This window comes from Mustela nivalis (assembly GCF_964662115.1).
Source record: "Mustela nivalis genome assembly, chromosome: 3".
NCBI lineage: Eukaryota > Metazoa > Chordata > Mammalia > Carnivora > Mustelidae > Mustela > Mustela nivalis.
In genome coordinates, this window is record NC_139022.1 from 15,465,753 (window position 1) to 15,491,958 (window position 26,206).

At 42.5% G+C, this 26,206-nt stretch overlaps 1 protein-coding gene across 1 annotated transcript; it reads right to left on the reverse strand.

Annotated features, from left to right (window-relative positions):
- Nucleotides 1–249: 249 nt before the first annotated feature.
- Nucleotides 250–23,190, reverse strand: LOC309861896 (conserved oligomeric Golgi complex subunit 2-like; the record flags this gene model as incomplete). The annotated part of the gene is made up of 4 exons (XM_082725203.1): nucleotides 250–363; nucleotides 2,591–2,653; nucleotides 3,804–3,965; nucleotides 23,119–23,190. 4 exons carry the CDS (start codon nucleotides 23,188–23,190, stop codon nucleotides 250–252), a joined length of 411 nt encoding a protein of 136 aa, XP_082581329.1.
- Nucleotides 23,191–26,206: the final 3,016 nt, after the last annotated feature.

The window sequence follows — 26,206 nt, forward strand, 5'->3', positions numbered from 1 at the left end:
CAAGTTCACGGAGACAAGAGGAGAGGGCTTCAACTGGCATGCAGCATAAGAAATCTACTGGAGGGGGCGCCTGAGTGGCTCAGTGGGTTAAGCCACTGCCTTCGGCTCAGGTCATGGTCTCAGGGTCCTGGGATCGAGTCCCACATCAAGCTCTCTGCTCAGCGGAGAGCCTGTTTCCCTCTCTCTCTCTCTCTGCCTGCCTCTCCATCTACTTGTGATTTCTCTCTGTCAAATAAATAAATAAAATCTTTAAAAAAAAAAAAGAAATCTACTGGAGGGTACCTTTTTCTTCCTTATGTCCTCTTGTTTACACATTCGTTCATCTACTGCCCGAATTCCTTCACTGACTGATGACCTGAGACTCTTTAAAAGAATAATAAAGAAAATGTATTACAGACATTGTTTTGTCACATTATCAATTTCCTACATCTCATTCAATTCCACAGAAATTAATACCTGTGCACCTGTACTATGCAGATATTGACCAAAAAAAAAAAAAAAAAAAACATGATATACCAGATACAGTTACTGTTGAGGGGACTCATGACCTGGGGCATAATGACACGAAGGCAGAGTCGCATGGCCAAAAGAAGAATGACATATACAGTGAAAGTTATGGGGATGAGGGGGCTTAGAATGGAGAACAGATAATATGAAGCAAAGTACAGGAGAGTCTGGAAATGCGACGGGGCTCGAATCGGACTCTGAAAGCCATGTGTACACAGCTGCCGAGGTGGGGAGGGGATGGGGAGCAGATGTAAGTGCACACACACTCAGGGGCAGGGTCAGACAGGCACACAGCCATGTGCACTGCAGGCTTCCTTCTGGAGAGAAGCAGAAATAGGAATGGAGGGCCAACTTCACTGAGATGAAGTCTTTAGATTCTGCATATTTTGGAGAACGAAAGAATGTCAAAGCACTGATGCATGATGATGAAATGTGGGTATGGAAATACCAGGAATCAAGAATGAAGAACAGAAGACCAGAAAAAGGCAGAGCACAGAGGTAGAGAAACATGTCCAGAAGCTAATGAATAAAGAGATAATTAGGAATTAGGGCCAAAACAAAGGTTAACAGAAACAACTAGAATGAAGTAGGCATATCACAAAAATTCCACAGGAAGGTGAATTAATTCACTCCATCAACATTATGAAACACCTCCTGGACGTCAGTATTGTGGCAGCCTACAGGGATGCAATGAAGACAGATATAGTCGTATCCCTCAGTGGTCTGAGAATCTCACAGAACAGCTTCAGAGTTGGGACCAGAAAGGCAGTTCAGGCCTGTGGCTGAGCAGGACCAAAGTGGCCATAAAAACAGGCCATGGAAAAGGGAGGGGATACGGTGATGGCAGGGGGTGAGGTGGGACAGGAGCCTGTGTGAGTAGAGCAAATCTGCCTCCAGGGAGGGGGTTCGAGAGAAGAGTGGGAGGCCAAAGGAAGGCTAGGCTTGGGAAACAACACCACTATGAGGCCCTGGGAGGAAGAGGCACACCAAGGAGGCAGTGGGAGAGCCCCACAGCGGCTGGTGTGGAATCCAACAGCGGACCATGAAAATTCCTTCCATTCCAAGGAAAAGTATCTTTAACAAGATTTTGTAAAATTCAAATGAGACATAAACCATGGAAAGTATTGGCTACCTCAAGGCACAACTCAAGATTTTTACCTGTTTCACGAACTCTTTCCTGCCTGCCCCTCCCCTAGGCTTCTCAGTACTGATATTTCCATCACTCCGCATTTTTCTTGGTTCTAATCATGTGCTGTGTCTTCCCTTAAATTATGTTCTCCTTATATTCTCTCTAGGATGCAGGCACTGTCTTAGGGGAGGGACGTAAGAGGCCACTCAAGCTAGAGGAGACACACAAGGAAGGATGGTGTCGTTTATGACAAGTTTACAACAGGGCATCAAAATGGACAGAGGCCGTAAGTCAGGGCACCAGACACAGACGGGGGGGGGGGCGGGAGGGGAGACAGGGCAGCACAGTTTTCTGTAAGAAGTGATGCCACAACTGCCCCTCCACTGTTCACCCAGGTGGAGTTCCTATTCCCAATGGCTTAGAGGTGGGGAGTCCCATTCCCACAACAGAGATTTTTCTGAGAGAACATGCAAATGTAACATTTATTAAGTATTACATTTTATTTATATTATCCTTCAGTTCCATTAGGGATTACACAGTTTTTGTAGATCAGCCCAGGAACCTAACCACACGTAGATTACGTGGGGTGGGGGGGGATATTTACAAGATTACAAACTGTTAAAATACAAGTCATTCGTAAGTTAGAAACCACTTACATATGACCAAAGTGGCATTAATAAGTTGAATTTGGAAATATGCTTCCTCTCCCCTGACATTTTAAGGTTGTCTACTCTGAGAATATGTCTTCTTCAAATCGAACATGTTTTTTTAGGTTTTTAGCATATGCAAAAACAAAATCATTTACAACTCTTCTGAAGGTGAATATTATAATCATGAACCATTAAAATACAACCACCAGTACCACCAAACTAACAGATGAAAAGAATTCTTAGAGAAAAGCCAACGAGGACAACAGGCATCACAGCAGACTGTTTTCATTAATTGGGGACTTACCAGAACTTCTCGTAACTGTCCCAAAGGCACAGAAAGTTGATTGAGGGCTTTGTCCATGCCAACCTAAAGGCAAAACCAGGTTGGCACAAACACATCACGATAAGGAGTAATAGTGACGTATCTATTTAACGATCAAAGCAGTACCAGATTTAAGTTATTTTTTTGGCACAACTGTATTTTGCTACATAACTAGCTAAACAACAGAAGTGTTATTTGGGCATTAATGTTGTTCATAGAATATGAAAAAAATCTGTTGAAATACATGAAACTATAAAAATAAGGGAAGTCAGGAGAAACGAAAGCTTCCTTAAGAACAATTTGCCTTTAGATGACATTTTAAATGAATGTGAAAAATTTTCACAGAAGATGAACAGTTCTCTGTCTGTAATTGATGATACTCAGCCAGCTGATGTGAAAGTCTGACGGGCTACGTCTCTCTTAAACATTATTATAAGCCTTGAGAAAAATAGAAATTAAACAGAAGTAAAATTTTCTAGGTTTTTAATCCTATTGGGATATTTATCTTAGTGGTATATTTCCCAAAAGCAAATGTGCATCATTAATTTTAATGCTTCTTGAAATTCCCATGGAGCTGCAACTTTCTGTGCTTCTCTGGACAAACAGATTTAAAACAAAATGAAGCATCAACAAGGAGACTTTTCTGCCAAGTAACAAAATTCAACATTTCTAAATGGCTTTTACAAACAATTGATAAGCTCACTGCAAATCATTCTTATATTTTTATAAAACCAAACTTTTAAAATATCAATATTGGCCAATGTTCCCTCAACCTAGCTCTGGCTAACAGATATACCTGGGAGTAAATTAAACATTGTAAGAGTGGTGGACATTTGCTCCTACAAATTAGTCTAAATCAAGGAAGACTTCAGGGTAATCACTTAGCAACTAATAAAACAACCTCTTGGGTATTATTATCCTTTACTTTTCACTGTTGACTAATGAATTTGAAACAATCAAACTAGAGCAACCTTAAATGAATAAAAACTAAAACAAAAAAATGTATTCCAAAAAGTTTAGTTCTTTTATTAATGAAATTGGTAATTTCTTCTAGTTTCTGGTGGGGTTGGTGGGGTAATCAACTGAAAGGTTTCTAAAAACTCTGCCCTTTTAATAAATATGAAGGAGAGAGAAAGTGTGTGTGTGTGTGTGTGTGTGTGTGTGTGTGTGTGGGACTTGTGAATTTCAGGTTTACCAAGTTTGTGGAAAGGTTGACAAAATCTGCATAATCCTTGTTGATGATCTCGACCATGGCTATTTTAAGAAGTTTATAGTAGAGTTCCAGATCTCCTCTTAGTTCCTCCAGCTGGACACGCTTCCTACAGTCAGACACAAAGTGATCGACGTCGAAATCTTCCTGAAAATCAAACCAGAAAGAAAAAATGATTGCACTGATACCACATTTTACATAGAAAAATAAGATCAGAGAAAGAATAAGAGGCTGTATTACTGCAGGGGAACACACACAGGACATCAGGGGGTCTGCTCACTTCCTAAGATTATGGGAAAGGGGGCCCCTCACCAAGACCATTCTCTCCTGTTGCCTAACTCTACAGGCATTTTATTTCTTTTAATTATACATTTCAAAGAGGCTCTTCTCAAAATAGAAACAGCTTTTTCTTCTTAATTTTAACACAGCGATTCACATCCTTCCAGACTTTGTTTTGGTCTCTTTACTTTTTTTTTTTAAGATTTTATTTATTTGAGAGAGAGAGACAGAGAGAACAAGTGGGAGGAGGGGCAGAGGGAGAAGCTGGCTCTCTGCTGAGCTGGGAGCCTGATGCCAGGGTTCATTCCAAGACCCTGAAATCAAGATCTCAACCGAAGGCAGACGCTTAACTCACTGAGCCTCCCAGGTGCCATAGTCTTTCTCTTTAAAATATAAATTACTTTTGGGGTGCCTGGCTGGTTCAGTGGTTATGGGTTCAAGCCCACATTGGGCTTTCTGCTCAGCAGGGAGCCTGCTTCCCTGTCTCTCTCTCTGCCTGCCTCTCTGCCTAATTGTGATCTCTGTCTAATAAATAAATAATTTTTAAAAAAACAAAATATCAATTACTTTTTAAAGAAACTGACATATAATGGACACATGTTAGTTTCAGGCGTACAACATGAAAATTCCATATTTTTATCTGTTGTGAAAGGATCACCCTAAGACTAGTTAAAATCCATCACCAAACATACACATTTTTTTCTTGTGCTAAGAACTATTAAGCTTTAGCAACTTTAAATATATAATAATATACGGCACCTGGGTAGCTCAGTGAGTTAAGGCCTCTGCCTTCGGCTCAGGTCATGATTCCAGGGACCTTGGATCGAGCCCCACATCAGGTCTCTCCTCAGCAGGGAGCCTGTTTCCTCCTCTCTCTCTGCCTGCCTCTCTTCCTACTTGTGATCTCTGTCAAATAAATAAATAAAATCTTAAAAAAAAATATATATATATATAATATACCATGCAGCCATCAAAAGAAATGAAATCTTGCCATGTGCAATGACGTGGATGGAACTAGAGGGTATGCTGAGTGAAATAATCAGAGAAAGACAATTATCATACAATCTCCCTGATATGAGGAATTTGAGAGGCAAAGTGGGGGGTGTGGGGGTAGGGAAGGAAAAATGAAACAAGATTGGATTCGGAGGGGGGCACCTGGGTAGCTCAGTGGGTTAAAGCCTCTGCCTTCAGCTCAGGTCATGATCACAGGGTCCTGGAATCGAGGCCACATCGGGCTCTCTGCTCAACGGGGATCCTGCTTCCTCCTCTCTCTCTGCCTACCTCTCTGCCTACTTTTGATTTCTGTCTGTCCAATAAATAAATTAAATCTTAAAAAAAAATATTGGATTGGGAGGGAGACAAACCATAAGAGACTCTTAATCTCACAAAACAAACTGAGGGTTGCTGGGGGGAGGGGTGCAGGGAGAGGGTTGTGGGGTTGTGGACATTGGGGAAGGTATGTACTACGGTGAGTGCTGGGAAGTGTGTAAGCCTGACAATTCACAGACCTGTAACCCTGGGGCTAATAATACATATTTCTAATAAAAAATAATAAAATTAATATACAATAATACACAGTATTATTTACTACAGTCACTATGATGTACATTACATCCCCAAGGCTTATCTTATTAACTGGAAGTTTATACCACTGGACCCCTTCATCTTTTTCCTCTACAACCTCGCCTCTGGCAACCACCAATCTGTTCTCTATGACTTCATTTTGTTTTGTTTTTTAGATTCCACATGTGAGGGAGATCATACAGTATTTCTCTTTCTCTGTCTGACTTATTTCACTCAGCACAATATCCTCAAGGTCCATCCATGTTGTTGCAAATGGCAAGACTTCCTTCTTTTTATGGTTAATATTCCATCGTATACACACACATTGTCTTTATCCATTCACCCCATTGGTGGACACTTTAGTTATTTCCAAGTCTTGGTTGTTGTAAATACTGTGATACTCACTACCGTGAGTGTGAGTCTTGCTAGCCGCTAGAGCCAGGTGATCTAGAGGTATACCTGGGTAGCAACTGCAAACCTCGGGGCATCATACGAGCATTCAAGCTCCTTTCCAGGAGATACCAGAAAGCAGAAGTGAGGTAGAGGGACAGCGCAAAGATGGTACCCATCAGCTCCATCTTTGGAGAATACCTTACTAGGCTCCCAGATCCACGTTAAATTAGATGCCTGCCCCTCAGGGCTTTAAGATAAGCAAATGAGCCTCTTTCACAGAAATCTGATCCCATTTCAGTCTGCTGCTTCTGTGCTGAGTTCCAGGGTGGGTCAGTCTACTCGCAGGACTGCTTTAAGAACTGTTTCTCAGTTTGCTATAGCCTTGTGGGTCTCATAGGTGCAAGCTCTGATGGCTTTCAAAGCTGGATGTTTTGGGGTCTTGTCTCTTAGATGTACGTCTTGGAAGTTGGGGTGCCAGAAGTGGGGCTCAAACCCTTTGCTCCTCAGGGAAAAGCCTGGGGTTTTGAGTACCCTCCCAATCCCAGGTCGCTGTACCAGGGGTGGGGTTTATGGCAAGACTGATTCTTACTTCAACATAGGTTTTTTTTCCTTACTCACCTAATGTGTAGGAGTCACTCAGCTAGTTGTAGGGTTTTTTCCACAGGAAAATTTTCCATATGGAGCTATAGATTCAGTGTGTATTTCATAGAAGAGATGAGTTCAAGATCCTCCTATGCCACCATCTTGAATGGAAACCCCAGACCTTCTCTATGTATGTGTGTACACACACATATGTGTACACACACACACACACACACACACACACACACAAATATTCATGCTCTTCTAAACTATTTCCCATCTAGGGGCACCTGGGTGGCTCAGTGGGTTAAGCCTCTGCCTTCGGCTAAGGTCATATCTCAGGGTCCTGAGATCAAGCCTCACATCAGGCTCTCTGCTCAGCCGGGAGCCTACTTTCCCCCCTCTCTCTGCCTGTCTCTCTGCCTCCTTGTGACCTCTCTCTCTCTCTCTCTGTCAAATAAATAAATAAAATCTTAAAAAAAGAATAAAAAAATAAAAACTAAAAACCCATTCTATTAAAAAAAATTTCCCATCTAAAAATATAACTTGAATGTCTTTACATAAAACACATACATTTCTATTAATATTTTATGTGCATGCTGAGTGTCCCATTGAACAGATGTTCCAAATCTTTCATAACCTATTTCCAAGTATTGGTCTCACAGGATTAGCTATCCTGTGTTTCCCCTTTACAATACTGTGATACCCTGGTAGGCTTATATGCTTAGAGGCAATAAATTACTATCTAATTCCCCTGTGACTCTGCTACTCCATGACCTGTTTAGTCAGCAAGAATCAAATGTGATGATTCCCAAACTAGTTAAGGACACCTACACTTACTTTTCATTAAACAATATGTAAACCAACAAAATATGACTGCAAAAAAAATCACTGTTCTTTTGAAAACCAACACAGCTACTTTGGAAAGATTTGATACAAAGAAATCAATAAGAAAATTTTTGCTAAGTTAGGTATGGGTGAGATGACCAAGTACCTGGCAGGGAGGGAGTGATCACAGGATTCTCACTCAATTCAGTTAAAGAAACTGAAACTGAATGCAAAAAAAGACAACATAGAAAGCTTTTTTTAAAGATTCTTTTTATTTATTTGAGACACAGACAGACAGTATGAGCAGGGAAAGGGGCAATGGGAGGAGATTCCCTGCTGAACAGGGAGCCCAATGTGGGACTCCATCCCAGGACCCCGAGGTCATGACCTGAACCGAAGGTAGGAATGGTATTGAGCGACCCAAGTGCTGTGATAACTCAGAAATCTAATCTGCAGGCCAGTTTCCAGAGAAAAGACCTGGCACTGTTTCAATGGAGAATAAATGTACATATTTTTTCCAAATAAAATGCTAAAAACTGTATGTACCATTCCCTAAGAGTACTTGTTTAAACTGACTTTTTTAGTTAATCAACCAAAGACTGACCCTGCTAGTGTCAGAGAGAAGGACTTCATTTAAAACCGTAATTTCACAGTCATCTACAGAAAGCCACCTGCTCCTTACACTGGTGACCAAATTAGCCTGGACCTTTCTCTCCGGAGACAATTTCAGACCTTACATCATAGTTATGTAGTACATCACGGGAGGGGGTCTCGGTTCATAATCCTGGCCATCCTACTCATCAACTGTATACCTTTAGGTCGATCACTTTCCCTGCCTCAGTTACACATTGTTGAAGTTCTTGAACTTCATGATGGCATTCTAAATTGTATAACTGGGGTGCCTATGTGGTTAAGCATCTGCCTTTGGCTCAGGTCATGATCCCAGTCTCTTGGGTTTGAGTTCCACATCAGGCGCTCTGCTGAGCAAGGAGCCTGCTTCTCCCTCTGTCCCTTCCTCCTGCTCCTGCACTCTCTCACTCTCAAATAAAATCTTAAATAAATAAATAAATAAGTAAATCATATAACTTAGCCTCAGTGAACAAATGCTATTAGGTAATATTAGTACTCAACTTACCATTTATGCATTTGTTCTCAGATAAACAAAAGTTGCATAACACAGGACTAAATAACTCGGAACATCTGTGAATACTGGGTTAGGCAGCGTTTGCTGTGAAAAGCAAACCCAAACTCACAGTGCCATAATAGAGACCCATTTCACTTAACCAAGAATGGTTTTACTACTTTAGAAATGGTTTTACTTTATAGTGTAGATTCCCCAAGTATTCAAAAAGAAAGTATTTACAACCCATACATTTATGGTCAACTGATTTTTCACAAGGATGCCAAGACCATTTAATGGGGGGGGGGGACAGTCTTTTCGAGTGCCTACTACTGGGACAAGTGAATATCTACATGCAAAGGAATGAACTTGGAACAGCAACGTCACACATACACAAAAATATAACTCAAAATGGATCAAAGATTTAAATGTAAGAGTCAAAACTGTAACACTCAGAGAAAACAGGTGAAAATCTGTATGACTTTGGATCGGGAAAAGCTTTCTTAGACATGATACACAAAGCAATAAGAAATATTAGATAAGCTGAACTTGATCAAAATAAAAACTTTCGTGTGTCAAAGGACACTACGGAGAATGTGAAAAGACAACCCACAGAATGGGAGAGAGTATCTGCAAATCATTTGTCTGACAAGGGTCTAATAACCAGTATATGCAAATATACTCTTAGAACTCAACAACAAAAAGACAAATAACCTAATTTAAAAACAATCCAAAGACTTTTGAATAGACATTTATCCAAAGATGATACACAGACGGTCAAGAGCACATGTCGGGATGTTCGACATCCTTAGTCATTGGGGAAATGCGAATCAAAAGCACATGCAGATGCCACGTCACACCCACTAGGACAACTATGGTAAAATAAGAAAAAGAAAAAGAAAAAAAAAGAAGAAGAAAAGTGCTGGCAAGAAGGCGGAGAAGCTGGAACCCTCCTGTATTGTCGGTGAGAATGTAAAACAGTGTGGCTAAGGCAGTAAACAGCTCGGTAGCTCCTCAAGAAGTTACACACGTACAATTACCCAGCAGTTCTACGTCTAGGGGTATGACACCGACAGAACTGACAACAGATGTTCCTGCCACAACCTGTACATGAATGTGTACAGCAGCGCTGCTCGTAACAGCGAAAAGAGTATATACACAACGTCCATCAACTGATGAATGGATACATAAAATGTGGAAGAGCCTCTTACACAACCATAAAAAGGAATAAAATGTTACATGCTACAACACGAGTGAAGTCTGAAAACATTCTACTCTCAGGTTAAAGGAAGCCAGACACAAAAGGTCACGTGTTATACAATTCCACTGATATGAGATGTTCCAGAAAAGGCAAATCCATAAAAACAAAAAGTAGATTCATGATTGCCAGGGAATAAGGGGAGGGGAGAATTGGAAGTAAGAGGTTTATTTTTCGGGTGATTGAAGCATTCTGGAATTAGACAGAAGTGACGTATGTACCATATACACAGTAAATATACTAAAAACCAGAGAAGAGTACACTTTAAAATGGCAACTATTATGCTTTGTGAATTATATTTTGATGAAAAATGAAACAACTTAAATATCAACTAATGTAGCTAAATGCTAGGATACATTAAAAACAATCCAAAGTAACACTAATCACAGGAACAATGGCGTAGCTACATGAATTTCAGACAAAGCAGATTTCAGAGAAGGAAAATTATCAGGCATAAAGAGCAGCATTACATAATGATAAAGAAATCGACTGACCAAGAAGACACAATTATCCTTAAGGTATGTGTGCCTGATCAACACAGGTGAGACACAACCTAGCAGAACTGCAGGGAGAAATAAACAACTCCATTATCACAGCTGGTGACTTCAACACTTCTCCATCATTAATGGGCCGATCCAGCAGCAGGGCAACAAGGATTCAGTCCAGACATGGCACACTTAACACCACCATCAATTACCGTACAACAGATGTACACAGACTATTTCGCCCAGTAATAGTGCAACACACATTCTTCTTAAGCTCATATGGAACACTCATCAAGACAGAATAATTCTGGGCCACAAAACACAACACATTTTTAAAAATAAAAATTATACCAAGTATGTTCTCAGACCGCAATGGAATTAAAAATCAGTAACAGAAGATAGTTGAAGAAGTCCAAAATACATGGAGATTAAATGACACACTTCTAAATGACAGGAGACCAGTCTCAACAAAATACAATGTAGCAAAATGTGTGGAATGCTGCTTAAAGGGAAAATACAGTACTGAATGCAAATATTAGAAAAAAAAGGATTAAAGTCAATAATCTAAGCTTCCATTTTAGGCAACAACAACAAAATCAAATCTAAAGTAAGGAGGGGCTCCTGGGTGGTTCAGTTGGTTAATCATCTGCCTTTGGCTCAGGACATGGTCCTAGGGTCCTTCCTGCTCAGGGAGGCTGCTTCTCCATCTCCCATTCCTCCTGCCTGTATTCCCTCTCTCACTGACTCTCTCTGTGTCAAATAAAATCATTAAAAAAAACCCTAAAGGAAGTAGAAAAAGAATAAAAATTAGAGCAGAAATCAATGTAATTAAAACCAGGAATTTTTTTTAAAATCAATAAACCCCAAGTCTGTTTCTTTGAAAACATCAATAAAACAGACAGACCCTTAGCCAGTCAAACAAAGAAAAAAAGGTAGAAGACATAAATTACTAATATCAGATGAAAGAAGGGAGGGCTACTGCTAACAATCCCAATCACTGTAAATTCAACCAAACATTTATGGAATACTACACAATTCTCTAAAATCTCTTCCAGAAAGTAAAACTAGAAGGAGTACTTCCTAAATCATTCCTAAATCATTCTAGGAGATCATTATTACCCTGACACCAAAACCAATACTACAAGAAAAGAAACTACAAACTAGTATCTCTCATGAACACAGACACAAAAATCTTCAACAAAAATTAGCAAATAAAAGCAAACACTATATTAAAAAATTATACACCAGGGTCATGTAGGATTTATTCCAGGTATGCAACATTAGAAAATGTTCAACATTAGAAAATCAATGTGATCCATCATATCAACAGAAAGAAAATCACATGATCATATCAATGAAGGGAGGAAAAAAAACATTTAACAAAATCCACACCTCTTCATTATTAACCCTCAGGAAACTAAGAATAGGAGGACTTCCTCAACTTGATAAAGAATGTTTCCAAAAATTCACAGCTAACATGATATTAATACTGAGAAAATAGAAGACAGGGAATCAAGGCAAGGATGTCCCTTCTACTACTACTATTCAATACTATACTGGAAGGCCAAACTAATGAAATAAGGTAAGAAAAGGAAACAAAAGGTATACAACCTGGGAAAGAATAAAACTTTGTTCACAGATGACATGACTGTCTACAGAAAATACAAAGACTTCACACCCCACACCCTCCTGAAACTAGTCAAGTGATTATAGCAAGTCTGCACAATACACAGTTAAAATACAGAAGTCAATTGCTTTCCAATGATGTATCAGACAAAGGGCCAGTATTCAAAATTTATAAAGAATTTATCAAACTCAACATCCAAAAAACAAAAAAATCCAGTCAAGAAATGGACAGAAGACATGAACAGACCAAAGAAGATATCCAAATGGCCAACAGACACATGAAAAAGGGCTCCACATCACTCAGCATCAGGGAAATACAAATCAAAACCACAATGAGACACCACCTTATATCAGTCAAAATGGCTAAAATTAACAAGTCAGGAAACAACAGATGTTGGCGAAGATGTGGAGAAAGGGGAATCCTCCTACAATGTTGGTGGGAATGCAACTCTGGAAAACAGTATGGAGGCTCCTCAAAAAGTTAAAAATGTAACAACCCAATGACTTAGCAATTGCCCTATTAGATGTTTATCCAAAGTACACAAAGTGATTTGAAGGGGCAAAAGCACCCCGATGTTTATAGTCAAACCATTGAAAGAGCCCAGATGTCCATCAACAGATGAATGGATAAAGATGTGGTATACATACACACACACACACACACACACACACACACACACACACACATTACTCAGCCATCAAAAAGAACAAAATCTTGCCATTTGCAAGGACATGGATGGAACTAGAGGAAGACAAATACCATATAGTTTCAGTCACATGTGGAACTTAAGAAACAACAGATGAATATAGGAGAAGGGAAGGAAAAATAGAAACAGACAGGGAGGCAAATCACAAGAGAATTAACTACAGGAAACAAACTGAGGGTTACTGGAGAGGGGAAAGTTGGGGTAACTGGGTGAGGGGTATTAAGGAGGGCACTTGTTGGGATGAGCTCTGGGTGTTGTATGCAACCAATGAATCACGAAATTCTAACCATGAAACTAAAAGTACACTGTATGTTAACGAGATTGAATTTTAATTAAAAAATTTAAAAAGTCAATTGCTTTCATATATACCAGCAATGTACAAGTGGAATTTGAAGTTAAAAACACAAGACCATTTACATTAGCATACCAAAAAAATTAATACTTAGGTGCAAATCTAACGAAATATGCACAAGATCTATATGAGAAAAAGTATAAAATTCTGATGAAAGATAACAAGCAAGGTAAGATGTGAAGTGGAAAGAAAGTCCATAATCTTGGGTAAGAACACTCAATACTGTTAAGAGGTCAGTTCTTCCCAAACTGATCGACAGACTCAATGCAATCCCAATCAAAATGCCAGGAAGTTATTCTGTGGATACCAACATGTTGACTCTAAAATTTGGATGGAAAACTGGAAAACCAAGAGTCCCAGAGTAGTCAACAAAATATTAAAGAGCGGGGAAAAAAAGGAAATTGAGGATTGCCACCACCCAATCTCAAGACTTACTATTAAAGCTATAGTGATTAAGACAGAAGGTGCCTGGCAAAAGAGACAGGTGCTTGGAACAGAGTGGAGAGCCCAGAACAACATCCACACACACAGGCAAAGGCAACTCAATGGCAAGGACAGTCTTCAACAAATGGAACCGAACAATGGGACATTGATAAGAAAAAACAAACAAATGAAAAGAATAAAAACAAACTTTTCACACCTTTCACAAAACCTAAACGTAAAATGCAAAACTTCTTAAAGATGACATAAGAAAAAATGTAGGGATCCTTGGATTTGGCAATGACTTTTCAGATATAAAACCAAAAGCATGATCTACGAAAGAAAAAAATTGATGAGAGGGATTTTGTTAAAATTAAACTTCTCTGTAAAAGACACTGTTAAGAGAATGAAAAGACAGGACAACTGGGTGGCTCAGTTGGTTAAGCAGCTGCCTTTGGCTCAGGTCATGATCCCAGCGTCCTGGGATCGAGTCCCACATTGGGATCCTTGCTCCGCAGGGAGCCTGCTTCACCCTCTGACTCTGCCTTCCACTCTGTCTGCCTGTGCTCACTCTCGCTCGCTCTTTCTCTGACAAATAAATAAATAAAATCTTAAAAAAAAAAAGAGAGAGAGAGAATGAAAAGACCAGTCACAGAGTAGAGAAAATATCTGCAAAACACAGCCATGGTAAAGGACTTAAAATAAGAAATATAATATAAAGATGTCTTAGTAGCAACAAGAAATCAAACCTAATTTAAAAATGTGAAAAGAGCGGTGGCTGGGAAACCCAGTCAGTTAAGCATCTGCCTTTAGCTCAGGTCCTGGGACTGAAATCCACACTGGGCCCCCGGCTCAGCGAGGAGCCTGCTTTTTTCCCTCTCCTGCTGCCTGCTGCTACCTCTCCGTATGCTTGTGCTGTTAATAAATAAATAGAATCTTTAAAAACGAAAAAAAAAAAGGATCTGAAAAGATGCTCAACTTTGTATGTCATTAAGAAATTGCAAATTTAAACAAGGTACTATTACATATCACGTAGAATATAAAAAATCCAAAGCACTAGTAATACCAAATGCTAGCAAGGATGTGGGACAACCGAACTCTCATTCACTGTTTGGTCAGAATGCAAAATGGGAGGCACTGTGTGAGACAGCTTGGCAGTTTCTCACAGAACTAAACACATTCTCACTATAAGATCAGTAATTGTGCTCCTTTGTATTTACCCAAAAGAGCTTAAAACTAGTGTCCACACAAAAACCTGCACACGGATATTTACAGCAGCTTTATTCTCTGAAGTGCCAAAACTTTGAAAAAATCCAATCTCCTTCAGTAGGTGAACAGGTACACTGTGCCACACCCACACAACGGATTATTCGACAATTAAAAGATGAATTATTAAGCCACAAGACTTCGAAGAACCTTAAATGCATATTGCTAAGTGAAGGACCAGTCTCAAAGGCTAAATACTATATGATTCCAACTCTATGGCATTCTGGAAAAGGTAAAAATTAACCAACATTTTAATTTTTATTTATTTTTTAGGTCATCTCTATACCCAATGTGGTGGCTAGAACTCACAACCCTGAGATCAAGAGTCAGATTCCCTAGCAACTAAGCCAGCCAGGTGCCTCTAAAAAGGTAAAACTCTAGACAGTAAAAAGATCCCGGGCTGAGGGGTGAGCAAGGAGGGTGCAGAGAGAGGAGAAGAAACAAATAGATGAGGTACAGGGTTTTTCAAGGCAATGAAACTAGGCTGAAAGATACCAACAGTAGGTAAATAACATTATACATTTGTCAAGACCCACAGAACTATAGAAAGAGGAGTGAACCCTAATGTAAACCATGGATTTTAATTAATACTGTATCAATGCTGGTTCATCAGTTGTAACACATGTACCACAACAATGTAATACATTAATAATAGGAGATAGTGAAGTTAGAAGAAAAATATCTGTACTCAGGGGTATTTCCTATCTGAACCCAGTTAAAGTACAAATCCCCCAAAAGGCCAGAAGTTGGGAGATCACAAGAGGTGTTGGAACACAGAAAAATAAATGAGCAAACCAGACAAGCTGCAGGTAATTAAGAACCATTAACCATGAGAGAAGCAGTGACATCACTCAAAATTAAAACCAAGTAGAGTTTAAAAGTTTAGCTACTTTACTAACTAGCTGCAATCAGGGATGGCAAACAAAGACTAATTCAAAGTAACCTGGGAATTAATCATTTAAAACTTACCAATAATCTGAAATTAGTAGCTTTAATGCTATGAAAATTACATAGAATTTGGAAAGATTGAAGTTCTCTAAGCTGCCAAGAAGTAAAACACTCCTTCCCAGATACATGGACTTATAAAATCACTATATACTATCTCCACGAGAAGCAGAATCCCCAAGAACCATCACTCTGTAATGATGAGAAGTACTAAGAGGGCATATGAAATTTATGAAACATGTCCCATTTCATCGAGACAAAAAACCAAAATAGTTAAGCACTAATCTGCACACTACATAGGGGTTGAAAGACATAGAAAGTTTGTGTGAGCTCACGTATGTGTGTGTTTCCAACCATTCTTGAAAACAATGGACAACAGAGATGAATAAATGTCCCTGTATATCCCATAAATATTCCTCAAATATTTATCATGCAACTCCAGCTCTGCTCTAAGACCTGGGGACACAGTCATGAAAAGAAAAGACAAGGTCTCTGCTTTTAAGGAGCAGATATTCTAATGCAGAAATGAGAAAATATATATGTAAACAAACATTATATTAATGAACAGTGATCAAATAGTGATTAATGAATAGTGATCACAGCTAAAAAGAAAACAGGACACAGTAAAGGTTGAGTGACAAATGGGATGTATTTTAACTTGGATGAACCAGGAAATATAGAACAATGAGTTGAGATCCAAATGACACAAAAGAGCTAGCCACCGGAAGTGTGGGAAGAGTGTTCCCACCCAAGGTATCAGCATGTATACAAAAGTGTCCTTGAAGCTCTTCCCTCCTTCCCCTGCTCTCAAATCTCTGACACAGCTAGGTGGGGACATAATCTAGGACTTGTGTCTCCCAAAACTCATTCTAAATCTTTGTTCGGTGACTAAATTATTCAAGCTTGAGAAATTAAAAACATATGCTAACAAGATCTTCCCACCATCTACAGAGAGATCATCTTAAAAGCATCATGAAATAGTAACACTAAAATTCTAAAAAACTTCTGTTCTAACATTTTAATCAATTTTATATCAAACTCCTTTCTTGAATTTATAGACCCATTTGACATATTTATGAAGAGACAAAAAAAAAAAACAACAAACCCTACATTCCGTAATGTATTTATCCATCTAACAAATATTTGAGTACCTAATTACACTCTGTTCCAGCTGATTTCTTCTCTTTATCTCTTTTTTCCCCTCAATTTAACACCAATCATAATCTATGTAGGCTTTTAGTTCGCTTTTCAAAATTAATTTCTTGAGCTATTTAAAGGAACTATCCAGTGCTAGAGTTCTCAACACTGGTCACACATTAGAATCACTTAAGGAACTTTTTTTTTAAGATTTTATTTATTTATTTGACACAGAGAGAGAGATCACAAGTAGGCAGAGAGGGAGGGAATCATGCTCCATGCTGAGCAGAGTGTCCCATGCAGGGCTCGACCCCAGGACCCTGAGACCATGACCTGAGCTGAAGGCAGAAGCTTAAACCTCTGAGCCACTAAGGCACCCCCTCACCTGAGGAACTTAAAAACAAAAAGCCCAAAGGGCACCTGGCTTGTTCAGTCACTGGATCGTGCAGGTCTTGATCTCAGGGTTGTGAGTTCAAGTCCCATGTTGGGTATAGAGATTACTTAAAAAAAAAAAAAGAAAGAAAGAGCCCAAGCCCCAGTTTGTGATTAATTTGTTTAAATGTTTCAAGAAATTTGATGCTAAATGTTGTAAGACTAGTTAAATAACAAAAAGATATATTTACATAATACTTCTTGCTCTCAAATTTTGAACAAAGAACTTACTAATAATCAATGACTTAGTAGGCCAACATTTTATTTAAATAAGTTTTATGGTACTACAAAGAGTGAATTAGAAAATCAAAAGCAAGGAGAAATGGGCATGATGTAAACATGGGGAAGCAAGAGAAAGCAAGAAAATATGTGACCGGGAAGCGAATGCTTAGCTCTGAGATCCTTCTCTGAGAGAAGGACAGATTAAAACCTAAAAAGAAAGAAAAGAAGGATCCCATGCACTCAAGGAAAGAGAAGTCCCCCAACATCCCTCCTGCTTTTTCCAATATAAACACACAGCTGGGCCGACTTACCACATCCTGGTTGGTACCGACTTTATCAACTTTTCTATTTAAGCCAAACTTGACCGGTCAATGATGGATGGGCTGTGTGCCAAGTTTACCAGTTGTACAACTGACGGTGTAATGGCTGAACCTGAGAAACCGGGGTGAAAGTATCAAGAGGCTCTAAAGATTGCGAAAGAGCCAAGATTCAAATGATTACCACGTACACACAAGACAAACTATGCAGATGACTGCTCAGTATGGAAGTACTTCAGAGTGTTACACTGTGGCATCAGCTGACCCAGACCCAGAAGATTGCTGGAGTTCCCATCATGGACATCTCTAACCATATAGACGACACTGAGCAAATGCCAGATGATGATGGAGCCCCTCACTCCTATGTCTTAATAGAGTTCCTCAGCTCTCCTTTACCAACTTTTCCTGTTGCCAGTTCATACAAGCAATTCTCCTTACCCAGTTCCTCTGTTCTGAGCTATGGCTAAAGACACTCACTTTTTTATGTTTTGAAACTGATTATCTTGTACCATTTTACTTTTTGTTGCATCTTTTTATAAATCAGATGACCACTCACAAGACAAAAAAAAAAAAAGTAATGGAAAGGAAAGATCAAAAGGGAGGACAACAACAACAAAAAAACAGTTCTTTTTTGCCGGGAACCCTTCTTACAAGTGCCAATCAGATAAACTTTATCTGATGTTACATCGTCACAACTCCTCTATCATCAGGGAAAGTAGTTCACATAAGAAAATTTCTCTATAAAATGAGTCCCAGGCTTACATTCCATATTTGGCTAATTAGAATTTCATTACGATGTCTGTCTCACACTGATGCGGAAGAGAATGGAATCTTGTCATCAAGACGTGACATCGAACTAAGAACCCACAGGGTAAGCACTCAGATCCTGTGATACGAAGTCGGCTCCTGGGGATGGGCAACCCTGGGCAACAGTGGCTGACCTGCGGGCCTGCGGCTATCTGCCGTCTGTCACTCTTCCTTGTTCCTCCTCTGTCAGCTGCTATCTCCAGCTGCTGTCAACAAAGTCCCCCTCAAACAGCCATCACTTCCCTCTGGTCCCATTTACCATAGCTAAGCTCCAGGCCAGGCATCCGGATCACCAGCTCTGTGGGAACTTCTTCTAAGGTAAGAGGTGGCCCTATTGGTGAAATGCAGGTGCCAAGGCATGCGGACATTGTGCCATCTTCTGCGCTATTCTTAATGTTCTGATTGTCCCACTTCCCTCAGTTCCCACCTGTGGCCTCTGGAAAGGAACATATTACAGTAGGATTTCCAAGGACTGATGCGTGGGGGTCAGGAGATCTGGCCTGTGATTGGCCCCAACTAGCTGTGTGGCTTTAAAGGAAGTCATCACACCTCAGGCCTCAGTTTCCTTATCTGCAAGCCAGGATGGACTAGAGTCTTTTCAGAGGAGCCCGCAAAGATCACATAGATAAGCACCACCTCATTATACTAACAAGCAAACAGAAGGCCGGAGGCGAGTGATTTGCCCCAAGTCAGACATAAGCAGGCAGAGAGCAGAGCCGAGGATGGGACCCACATCTGCAGGTCACAGCTAATCAGCCAGCACAGTACAAACAGATCTGAGCAGCTGCTCATTCTTCCCCTTTTCCGTTTTGTCCATCAGAATGCATGCTCCCTGCAAACAAGGACACACAGGACCTGCTTCCTGCCTCAAAATTCCCAGTTCACCCAATTAGAACAGGGAGGAGCCTCAAGGACTTACCCCCCCACCCCCACACACGGTTCTTTTACCTATGGAACATGAGGGTACATACATTCACCGTCCAGAGGGCTCCTGCCTTCACTTCTCATGGAAAAGGTCATCATGTGCCTACCCAGGGTGCCAACGAAGCCACAGGTTCCAGAGAGGAACTGACACAGAGAAGTTCGAAGGAGGCAGATGGCTAATTGCAGAAACAAACTGTCTACCAAGGAAAACTACCCCATGGGGGACTGATTCTCTTTGAAATACGTTCGAGTGTGTGGGAAAATGGTTTTTCAAGAGCTGGTGGACTGACCAGTCACCTGGTACATACAAGATCACATCCGCATTCTGACAAGAGTGGCTTGCCTGCAGTGTAGACCAGGGGCCAGAAAGACAAGGAAGGCACATGGAGACTGGGTGAGAAGCTTCTACGGTGTGATGGCAAGGGCGCACTGCAAAGGTACGAGAAGAGATGGAAAGAAGTATATGGACTCAAAAGGTTTAGTAAGCAAAATCCACAGGACTTGGTGTAACAGACTAGATTTTGGAAAGGTGACAGAGTAGGAGTTGACTTCTGGTTTCCCGACTCCAGGCTAAACGGATGAAGTGTTTACCGAGAGAGGCAATAGAATAAGAAAGGTGGTTTTCCGTGGAGGAGGTGCTCATGAATTCCGTCTTGAACCTGATGAGTCTGAGGGGCCACAGACACATCCGAGAAGAAAGGTCAGCAAGTCCGATACACAGAACTGGTGCTCAGGAGGCGTGTGGACCAGAGACAGGAATCTGCCTTACCTGCTGATAGGTGGTCATGAAGCTGCACAAAAGGTCATCTAGGGAAAGAAAGGAACACGGGGCTGAGCCCATAATCAGCATTCAGTGGCTACCAGGAGCATGACTTTGCACAGGAGACACATCAGAGAGGTAGAAGAAAGACAGGAAGCAATGCAGAGCATTTGGTCTACTGCGATGTCGAGTAAGGAGACAGAGAAAGGTCAGGTGCGCTGACTTAGAAACAGTTTTGGTAAGAACTCTTTAGTGGAATGACAGGGCCTGAAGGGTGGAAGGTGGGAAAGTCAAGTCAACCCCTGAGCACTGGCTGTGATGCACGACAGTGACAGGGCAATACCTAGAGGTGGGGCAGTCGCGACAGTGACAGGGCAATACCTAGAGGTGGGGCAGTCAAGTGGGAGAGGATCAAACAGGAGCGCGTGATGGGAAGGAGTGCAGGGGAGAGGATCCTTGCAGGCTCCTGGAAGGGCGGGAGGGCATGGACTTCGCCAGAGTGGAGACTGAACCCGAGGAGGAAGGAGAGCCCCTCCCCGTACCAGGCGAAGAGGAGAAGGGGACAAATACAAGAATGGGATCATGATCAGCAGGATGGAAGAGGTCCCGTGGGATGGCTGCTAATTTTTCTGTACGACTGGAGATGAAAGAGGAAGGCTACTTGTGGTGTCAATAGCACACCCATGTAAATGGTCTAATTTATCTGTTATGCCACTTTCTCCCCCTACTACCAATACCTTATGTCCTGCTCATCTATTAGTTGGATGTCAACCCAAAGGATTTTCGGATTTCTAAGCCGACAAAGTATGATGTTGCCAGTGCCTCTGCCCCAGGTGACCCTTCCCCATCTGCCATTCCTGCACTTTGATCACCTACCTCTTTTGCATACCTTTCCCCTTCTATTTCTTATTAGATCTCATAAACATGACTTTTTAAGTAGTCTCCTGCCACCAGTCAGCTCGAACTCAACAGATATGACCATGCAACTTCCTGCTGTAAACCTGACTGCAGCTCTACCATGAAGACTGCATCAACGTGGACCCCTCAATGTATGCAGTGTCCAAGGTGCAACCCGCAGCCCCACCCCATCTCCCTTTCTACCATCCCAGTCTCATTCCAAAATGTGCCAAACAAGACACCTATGTAGAAATACAACCCCGACAGCAAGCTCTCCGCTCATTTCTGCCTCGGAACTGTAACTTAACAAAACATCTCTCTGATGGAAACAGAAATTGCAAATAACCTTTATCTCCAGCTCCCACATAGAAGATCAATACCACTTTACACAGAACAGCTGTTCCATGTATTTTCCTTCTATGTATGAAGGGGTCATGTTCATTAACACTACAAATTGTACATTATATTCAGAAATTTCAGAGCTTTGAAAGAATATGGAATTGCTGGCATTCTAGCCACTTTCCCAGTTTGCTCTCTTCCTACCTCTAAGTCCTACTTTAGAACTGCTATTTTGAGATTTCTGTTTTCCGAAGCTGCTTTGACCAAAGGCATTCTGTCAGCTCAGAGTGAGAAAGACGGCAGGGCTAGGAAGTGTTAGAAAATGCTAGTGTTAGGCCCAAAGAAAGCCTGACGAAGTCCAAAGACAGACAAGCTAAAGAGACTTCCGTGCTTTGAGATTCTTTAAGTCTATGTGTGTGCCTTTTCTTCTTCCAATGACCTCTCTCCTCATCACGTGTCCTTCATTAACAAAAGGTTTCTGGATCAGAGAATTCACTCTGTGCTCTCCTTCAGACACTCCATTCACTTTAACACCTTTTATTACAGTGGCTTAACATCACCATACAAGAACAAGAGTACAATATACCTTCGTCTAGACATCCCTACATATTAAAAATGATATGGCCACACCGCAGAGGATCCAGACATAAGCACTTTTAAAGCCAGAGTTTGGAAGATGTGATCTGAATGCAAGTATCAAAAAGGAACTAGCTGGTTAACCCAAAAAAGAAAAAAACATATTATGACTTGAAGCCATAAAAAAGTAAGAAATTCAAACTCTTCAGAATTTTAGGTACCTACAGAGCCAAAACTTTTTAACACTGAAACCAGCTACTAAATCCCAATCCTTAGAAATTAAACATATACGTTTTGATAGTTTAAGTACAGACCCAGAGGGATACAGAAAACAGATAAAGCTCCTCCTGGCTCTGATTCAAACCTTGGGACATTTTCAAGGCTATGTCTGATGAACCTTTCCTGTCAGTAAAGTCTTTTCAGTTTAAATTTCTATTCTGTAAGTTTATGTCCTACAGTTATCTGCTGCCAGCTTGAGGCTGACTTCACCAAGAGAAGTAGGGCAACATTAGAAAAGGAGCTTGGTATGCTTTGTAGTACTGGACCAGAACCAGTAAGGACAGTACAGTCTTTCAGATTTCTCATTCTGAGCTTAAGACGAAAGTCAGGCATAAACGTTAGCTTAAGTGCCTTTTTGACCCGATTCCTGGTCAGTACGTGTGTTCAGAGATGTGTTCAACTCACAGTCGCTGAGCTTCTAGGCACAAGGCACTGGGAGGCTTCTGTCAGGCTGGGGGAGCGGCGGTCTTACTGTGCCGCACGGTACCAGAGGCGGGTCCTAGGGGTCCGGGGCTTTTACGTTTAGCTCAAAACCACTTGCCCTGAACTTTCAGGCTTTTTCATTCAATGTGCATGATTTCACAGGAGTGCTTTCTCCAGGTTGCACCTAGCCCACCCGAGGCCAAGAGACTCACTGCGAAGTGCAGTGAGGTCCCTGCCGAGGACCCGTCCGGGGCGGGGACGGCCCAGGAAGCCCGCAGGAGAAGCCCGAGGAGAGGCCCCGGAGGGCCAAGGAGGGCAGGCCACCCACAGCCCAGCTCCGGGGAGCAGAGCCCAGGCGCGCACCTTCATGAACACGTCCTTGTTGAAGCAGAGCCTGTCCAGCCCCTTGGGCAGGTTCATCCTACTTCTCTCCATTCCGCCGGCCGCTGCCTCTCAGCACCGACACTCGAGCGAGGAGGAAAGGTAGGAGGCTGCGCTCCTACCAACGCTACCGGTGAAGCCACGGCGTTTCCACCGAACAGAAGGCACTGCTTCCTCCAACATGGCAGCGTCTGTGCCCCGGCCAATGAAAGAGGACTCCGCAGGCCCGCCTCCGCCTGCCTCCGCCAAGAGAGGGGTGCGGACCGCTAACGCCGAGCCAGCAGGTGATGCGGCCCCCATGCGGCGGAGGGCGACACTACAACCTCGAGTAAGTTTCTGCGGAGCAGCCCCGCCGCTGGTGATGCGGGGTGAGCGGGAGAGGGGAGGGCGGGTAGGGTCAGGGGCGCTCCCTCCCCACCTCGCCGTTTCCCTCGGAAAATCGGCCTGCGAGCCTCTTCCAGGACCTTCTCCCGAGATTGTCCCGTGGGAAGCATAGCTGTGGCGGGATGCTGGCCCTTTACTTCTGCGGCCGGGTGTCCAGAGTGGGGGGCGCGTCCCGGTGTCAGGCCTCCGGTCCCCTTGCGCCGCCGCTGCAGCCGCCTGGGCGCGGAGTCCTCTGTGGGAACCCGGCTTCCGCCCTTAGCCCCCGCACCCACCCGCGAGCGTGGCTTCTCCCCCGCCAAGCTTGGCTCCAGCGATCAGTAGGGAGGAAGGTGGTCAGCTGGCAGCCTCGGGTCGTCTGGGCAGCTCCCAGCTCCACTTCGGCTCAGCTGCTGGGAGGCCACAAGTCTGGGTTCTCAGAGCTCTTAAAGAATCACCTCGCTACTGGCTGACAAAACGCAGCCGACAATTAGATGTGGGAGCATGTTTATGTCCAGTCCGCTCTAGAATGGGCGGAATCGTGTGTTTGGCTAGCGTTGGTTCAATCGCCACACCTGCCCCCCCTCCTCCTGCCGTCCACCCCACATTTATTTTGAGATTTTTCTTTCCTCTTCCCTTGCTCTTTCTCCCACTGTCCTCCCCTTTAGTGGGAATGTCATGGTCAAATGATGATTCATTTCTCTTTTTTTTCTCCGTAAGACTCTGACAGCTCAAACCACAGATCTCACGCGTGCCCTTCAGGCTGCAGCTTTGCTGTAATAGCCCAGGCCTGGGCTGCCCCTCCCAATGCTGTGATCTCCCAGAGATAGCACAAGCAGTCCTTAGAAAGGGATGGGACACAGCAAGACAATGGCTTACAGTGAGTCTTGCATTCGAGTCACTCCAAACGGGAAACTGGTCACTTTTTTTAAAACGTGAGTACAGGGACGCCTGGGTTGCTCAGTTGGTTAAGCAGCTGCCTTTGGCTCAGGTCATGATCCCAGCGTCCTCGGATGGAGTCCCACAAGGGCTCCTTGCTCGGCAGGGAGCCTGCTTCTCCCTCTGCCTCTGCCTGCCATTCTATCTGCCTGTGCTCGCTCTCCCCCTCCTCTGATAAATAAATAAAAAAAAATCTTTAAAACCTGAGTACAGAATCTGAAACAATACATTCCCTAGCAGTGGGCCTGGCAAGGCCTTGTTGAGGAAAACGTTCCCAGTCAATATCCAGAGACTATGACAGGTAGAATGAGAGCTGGAATCTTATTTGGAGAATCAGAATAAATTGCCAGGGGAACAACTATGAAATTGCATTCTATGCCCTGTTGTGGTCATTTGGATATAGGGAATGAAAGCCTCATTATTTGGTCTTTGTTTGTTTACTCTTATTATGAAAATTCTCAAGCATACACCAAAATGTGTAGAGCAGAAGGATCCCGCCCCTTCCGAGTACTTATCACTCTGCTTCCCCAACTGTTTCATAGGCCCTCCTCCTTCTACTGCCCCCGAAGTACCTGTATTTTTGTTTTTGGGGAGGGGGGAGGTCTGGAATATATTTTAAAGTAAATCCCAAACATCACATCATTCCCTGCTCCCCAAATACCTTGGTTTACACATCAAAGAAGGAGGAGGAAGAGGTGGAGGAGGGGAAGACTGAGAAGGAGGAGGGATGAAGAAGAGAGATTTCCGCACAGGCCCACTATGCCAGAATCAATAGGTGTAATAAGCTATTCCGATTGGCTCTGAGAGGCATGACTTTTAGCCCAGGGCCACAGTACTAATAAGCGACAAGGGCAAATTCAGGCAGCGCAAACAGCAAGGCCCACACTCATCACCAAGGCACCGAGACGGGGGGGCAAGGGTGCCAGACCGATGGAATAAAGTTGTCTGGGAACCCCACCTGCCCTAGAAGTCCAGATGAGCGAGTAGTTGAACTGTTTTTTACCTTCATTGTCATTCCTTTCTGAAATTATTGCCGGCCTTTGGTAAAGACATGAACCTGAGCTTGTGCAGCCTGGGGTACTGATCTTGGGGTTGCTGAAGAGAGTAGGTGCCAACAAAGAATGAAAATCCCTGCTGCCTGTTCTCCTTCCAAGAGTAAGGAGGGAACAGTCAAGAGCCCATACAGTGCACTGCCACTTGGAGCCCTGGCTGTGGCAGTGGCGTGGCCCACCAAAGCCAGGAGCAACAGGCAAGACCCCAGACCCCAAATGCTAATGGAACACCCTGGGGAGGATGAAGGAAAGGCAGAGAGTCAGCGGAAACCTTCCCAAAGTACATTTCCCTCAGTTTCATCTGGAAGCTGACATTCAGCTGGTACACACCCCTTCAGCCACACAAAGTTTGGTGACTAGCCTCTGGCCAGAACCTGCTGTGTGTCTCCCTACCCTAAACCCTTCCCAAGATCCCTACCATGGCCTCGTGATCCAGGCACTGGGCGTGTAACACTTGACTCTGCAGGGGTCCCCGGGCCAGCTTTTGGTTGGTTAGTTGTCCGCGCTGTTAAAGATTTGACTACTGGTACATGTTTGACTCTTGTCTTTGGTGATTGTACCTATTTCATAGGAAATAGAAGCTGGAATCCAGGAAACAGGCTGGAAGATTAAATTAAAAAGTGGATACAAAGCTTCTAATCAGAGCCAGACACAATCGGCGATCAACTATATCCCAGTCTCTCCCCTCTTCTTTGATACGTACTTTCCTTAATGAGGAA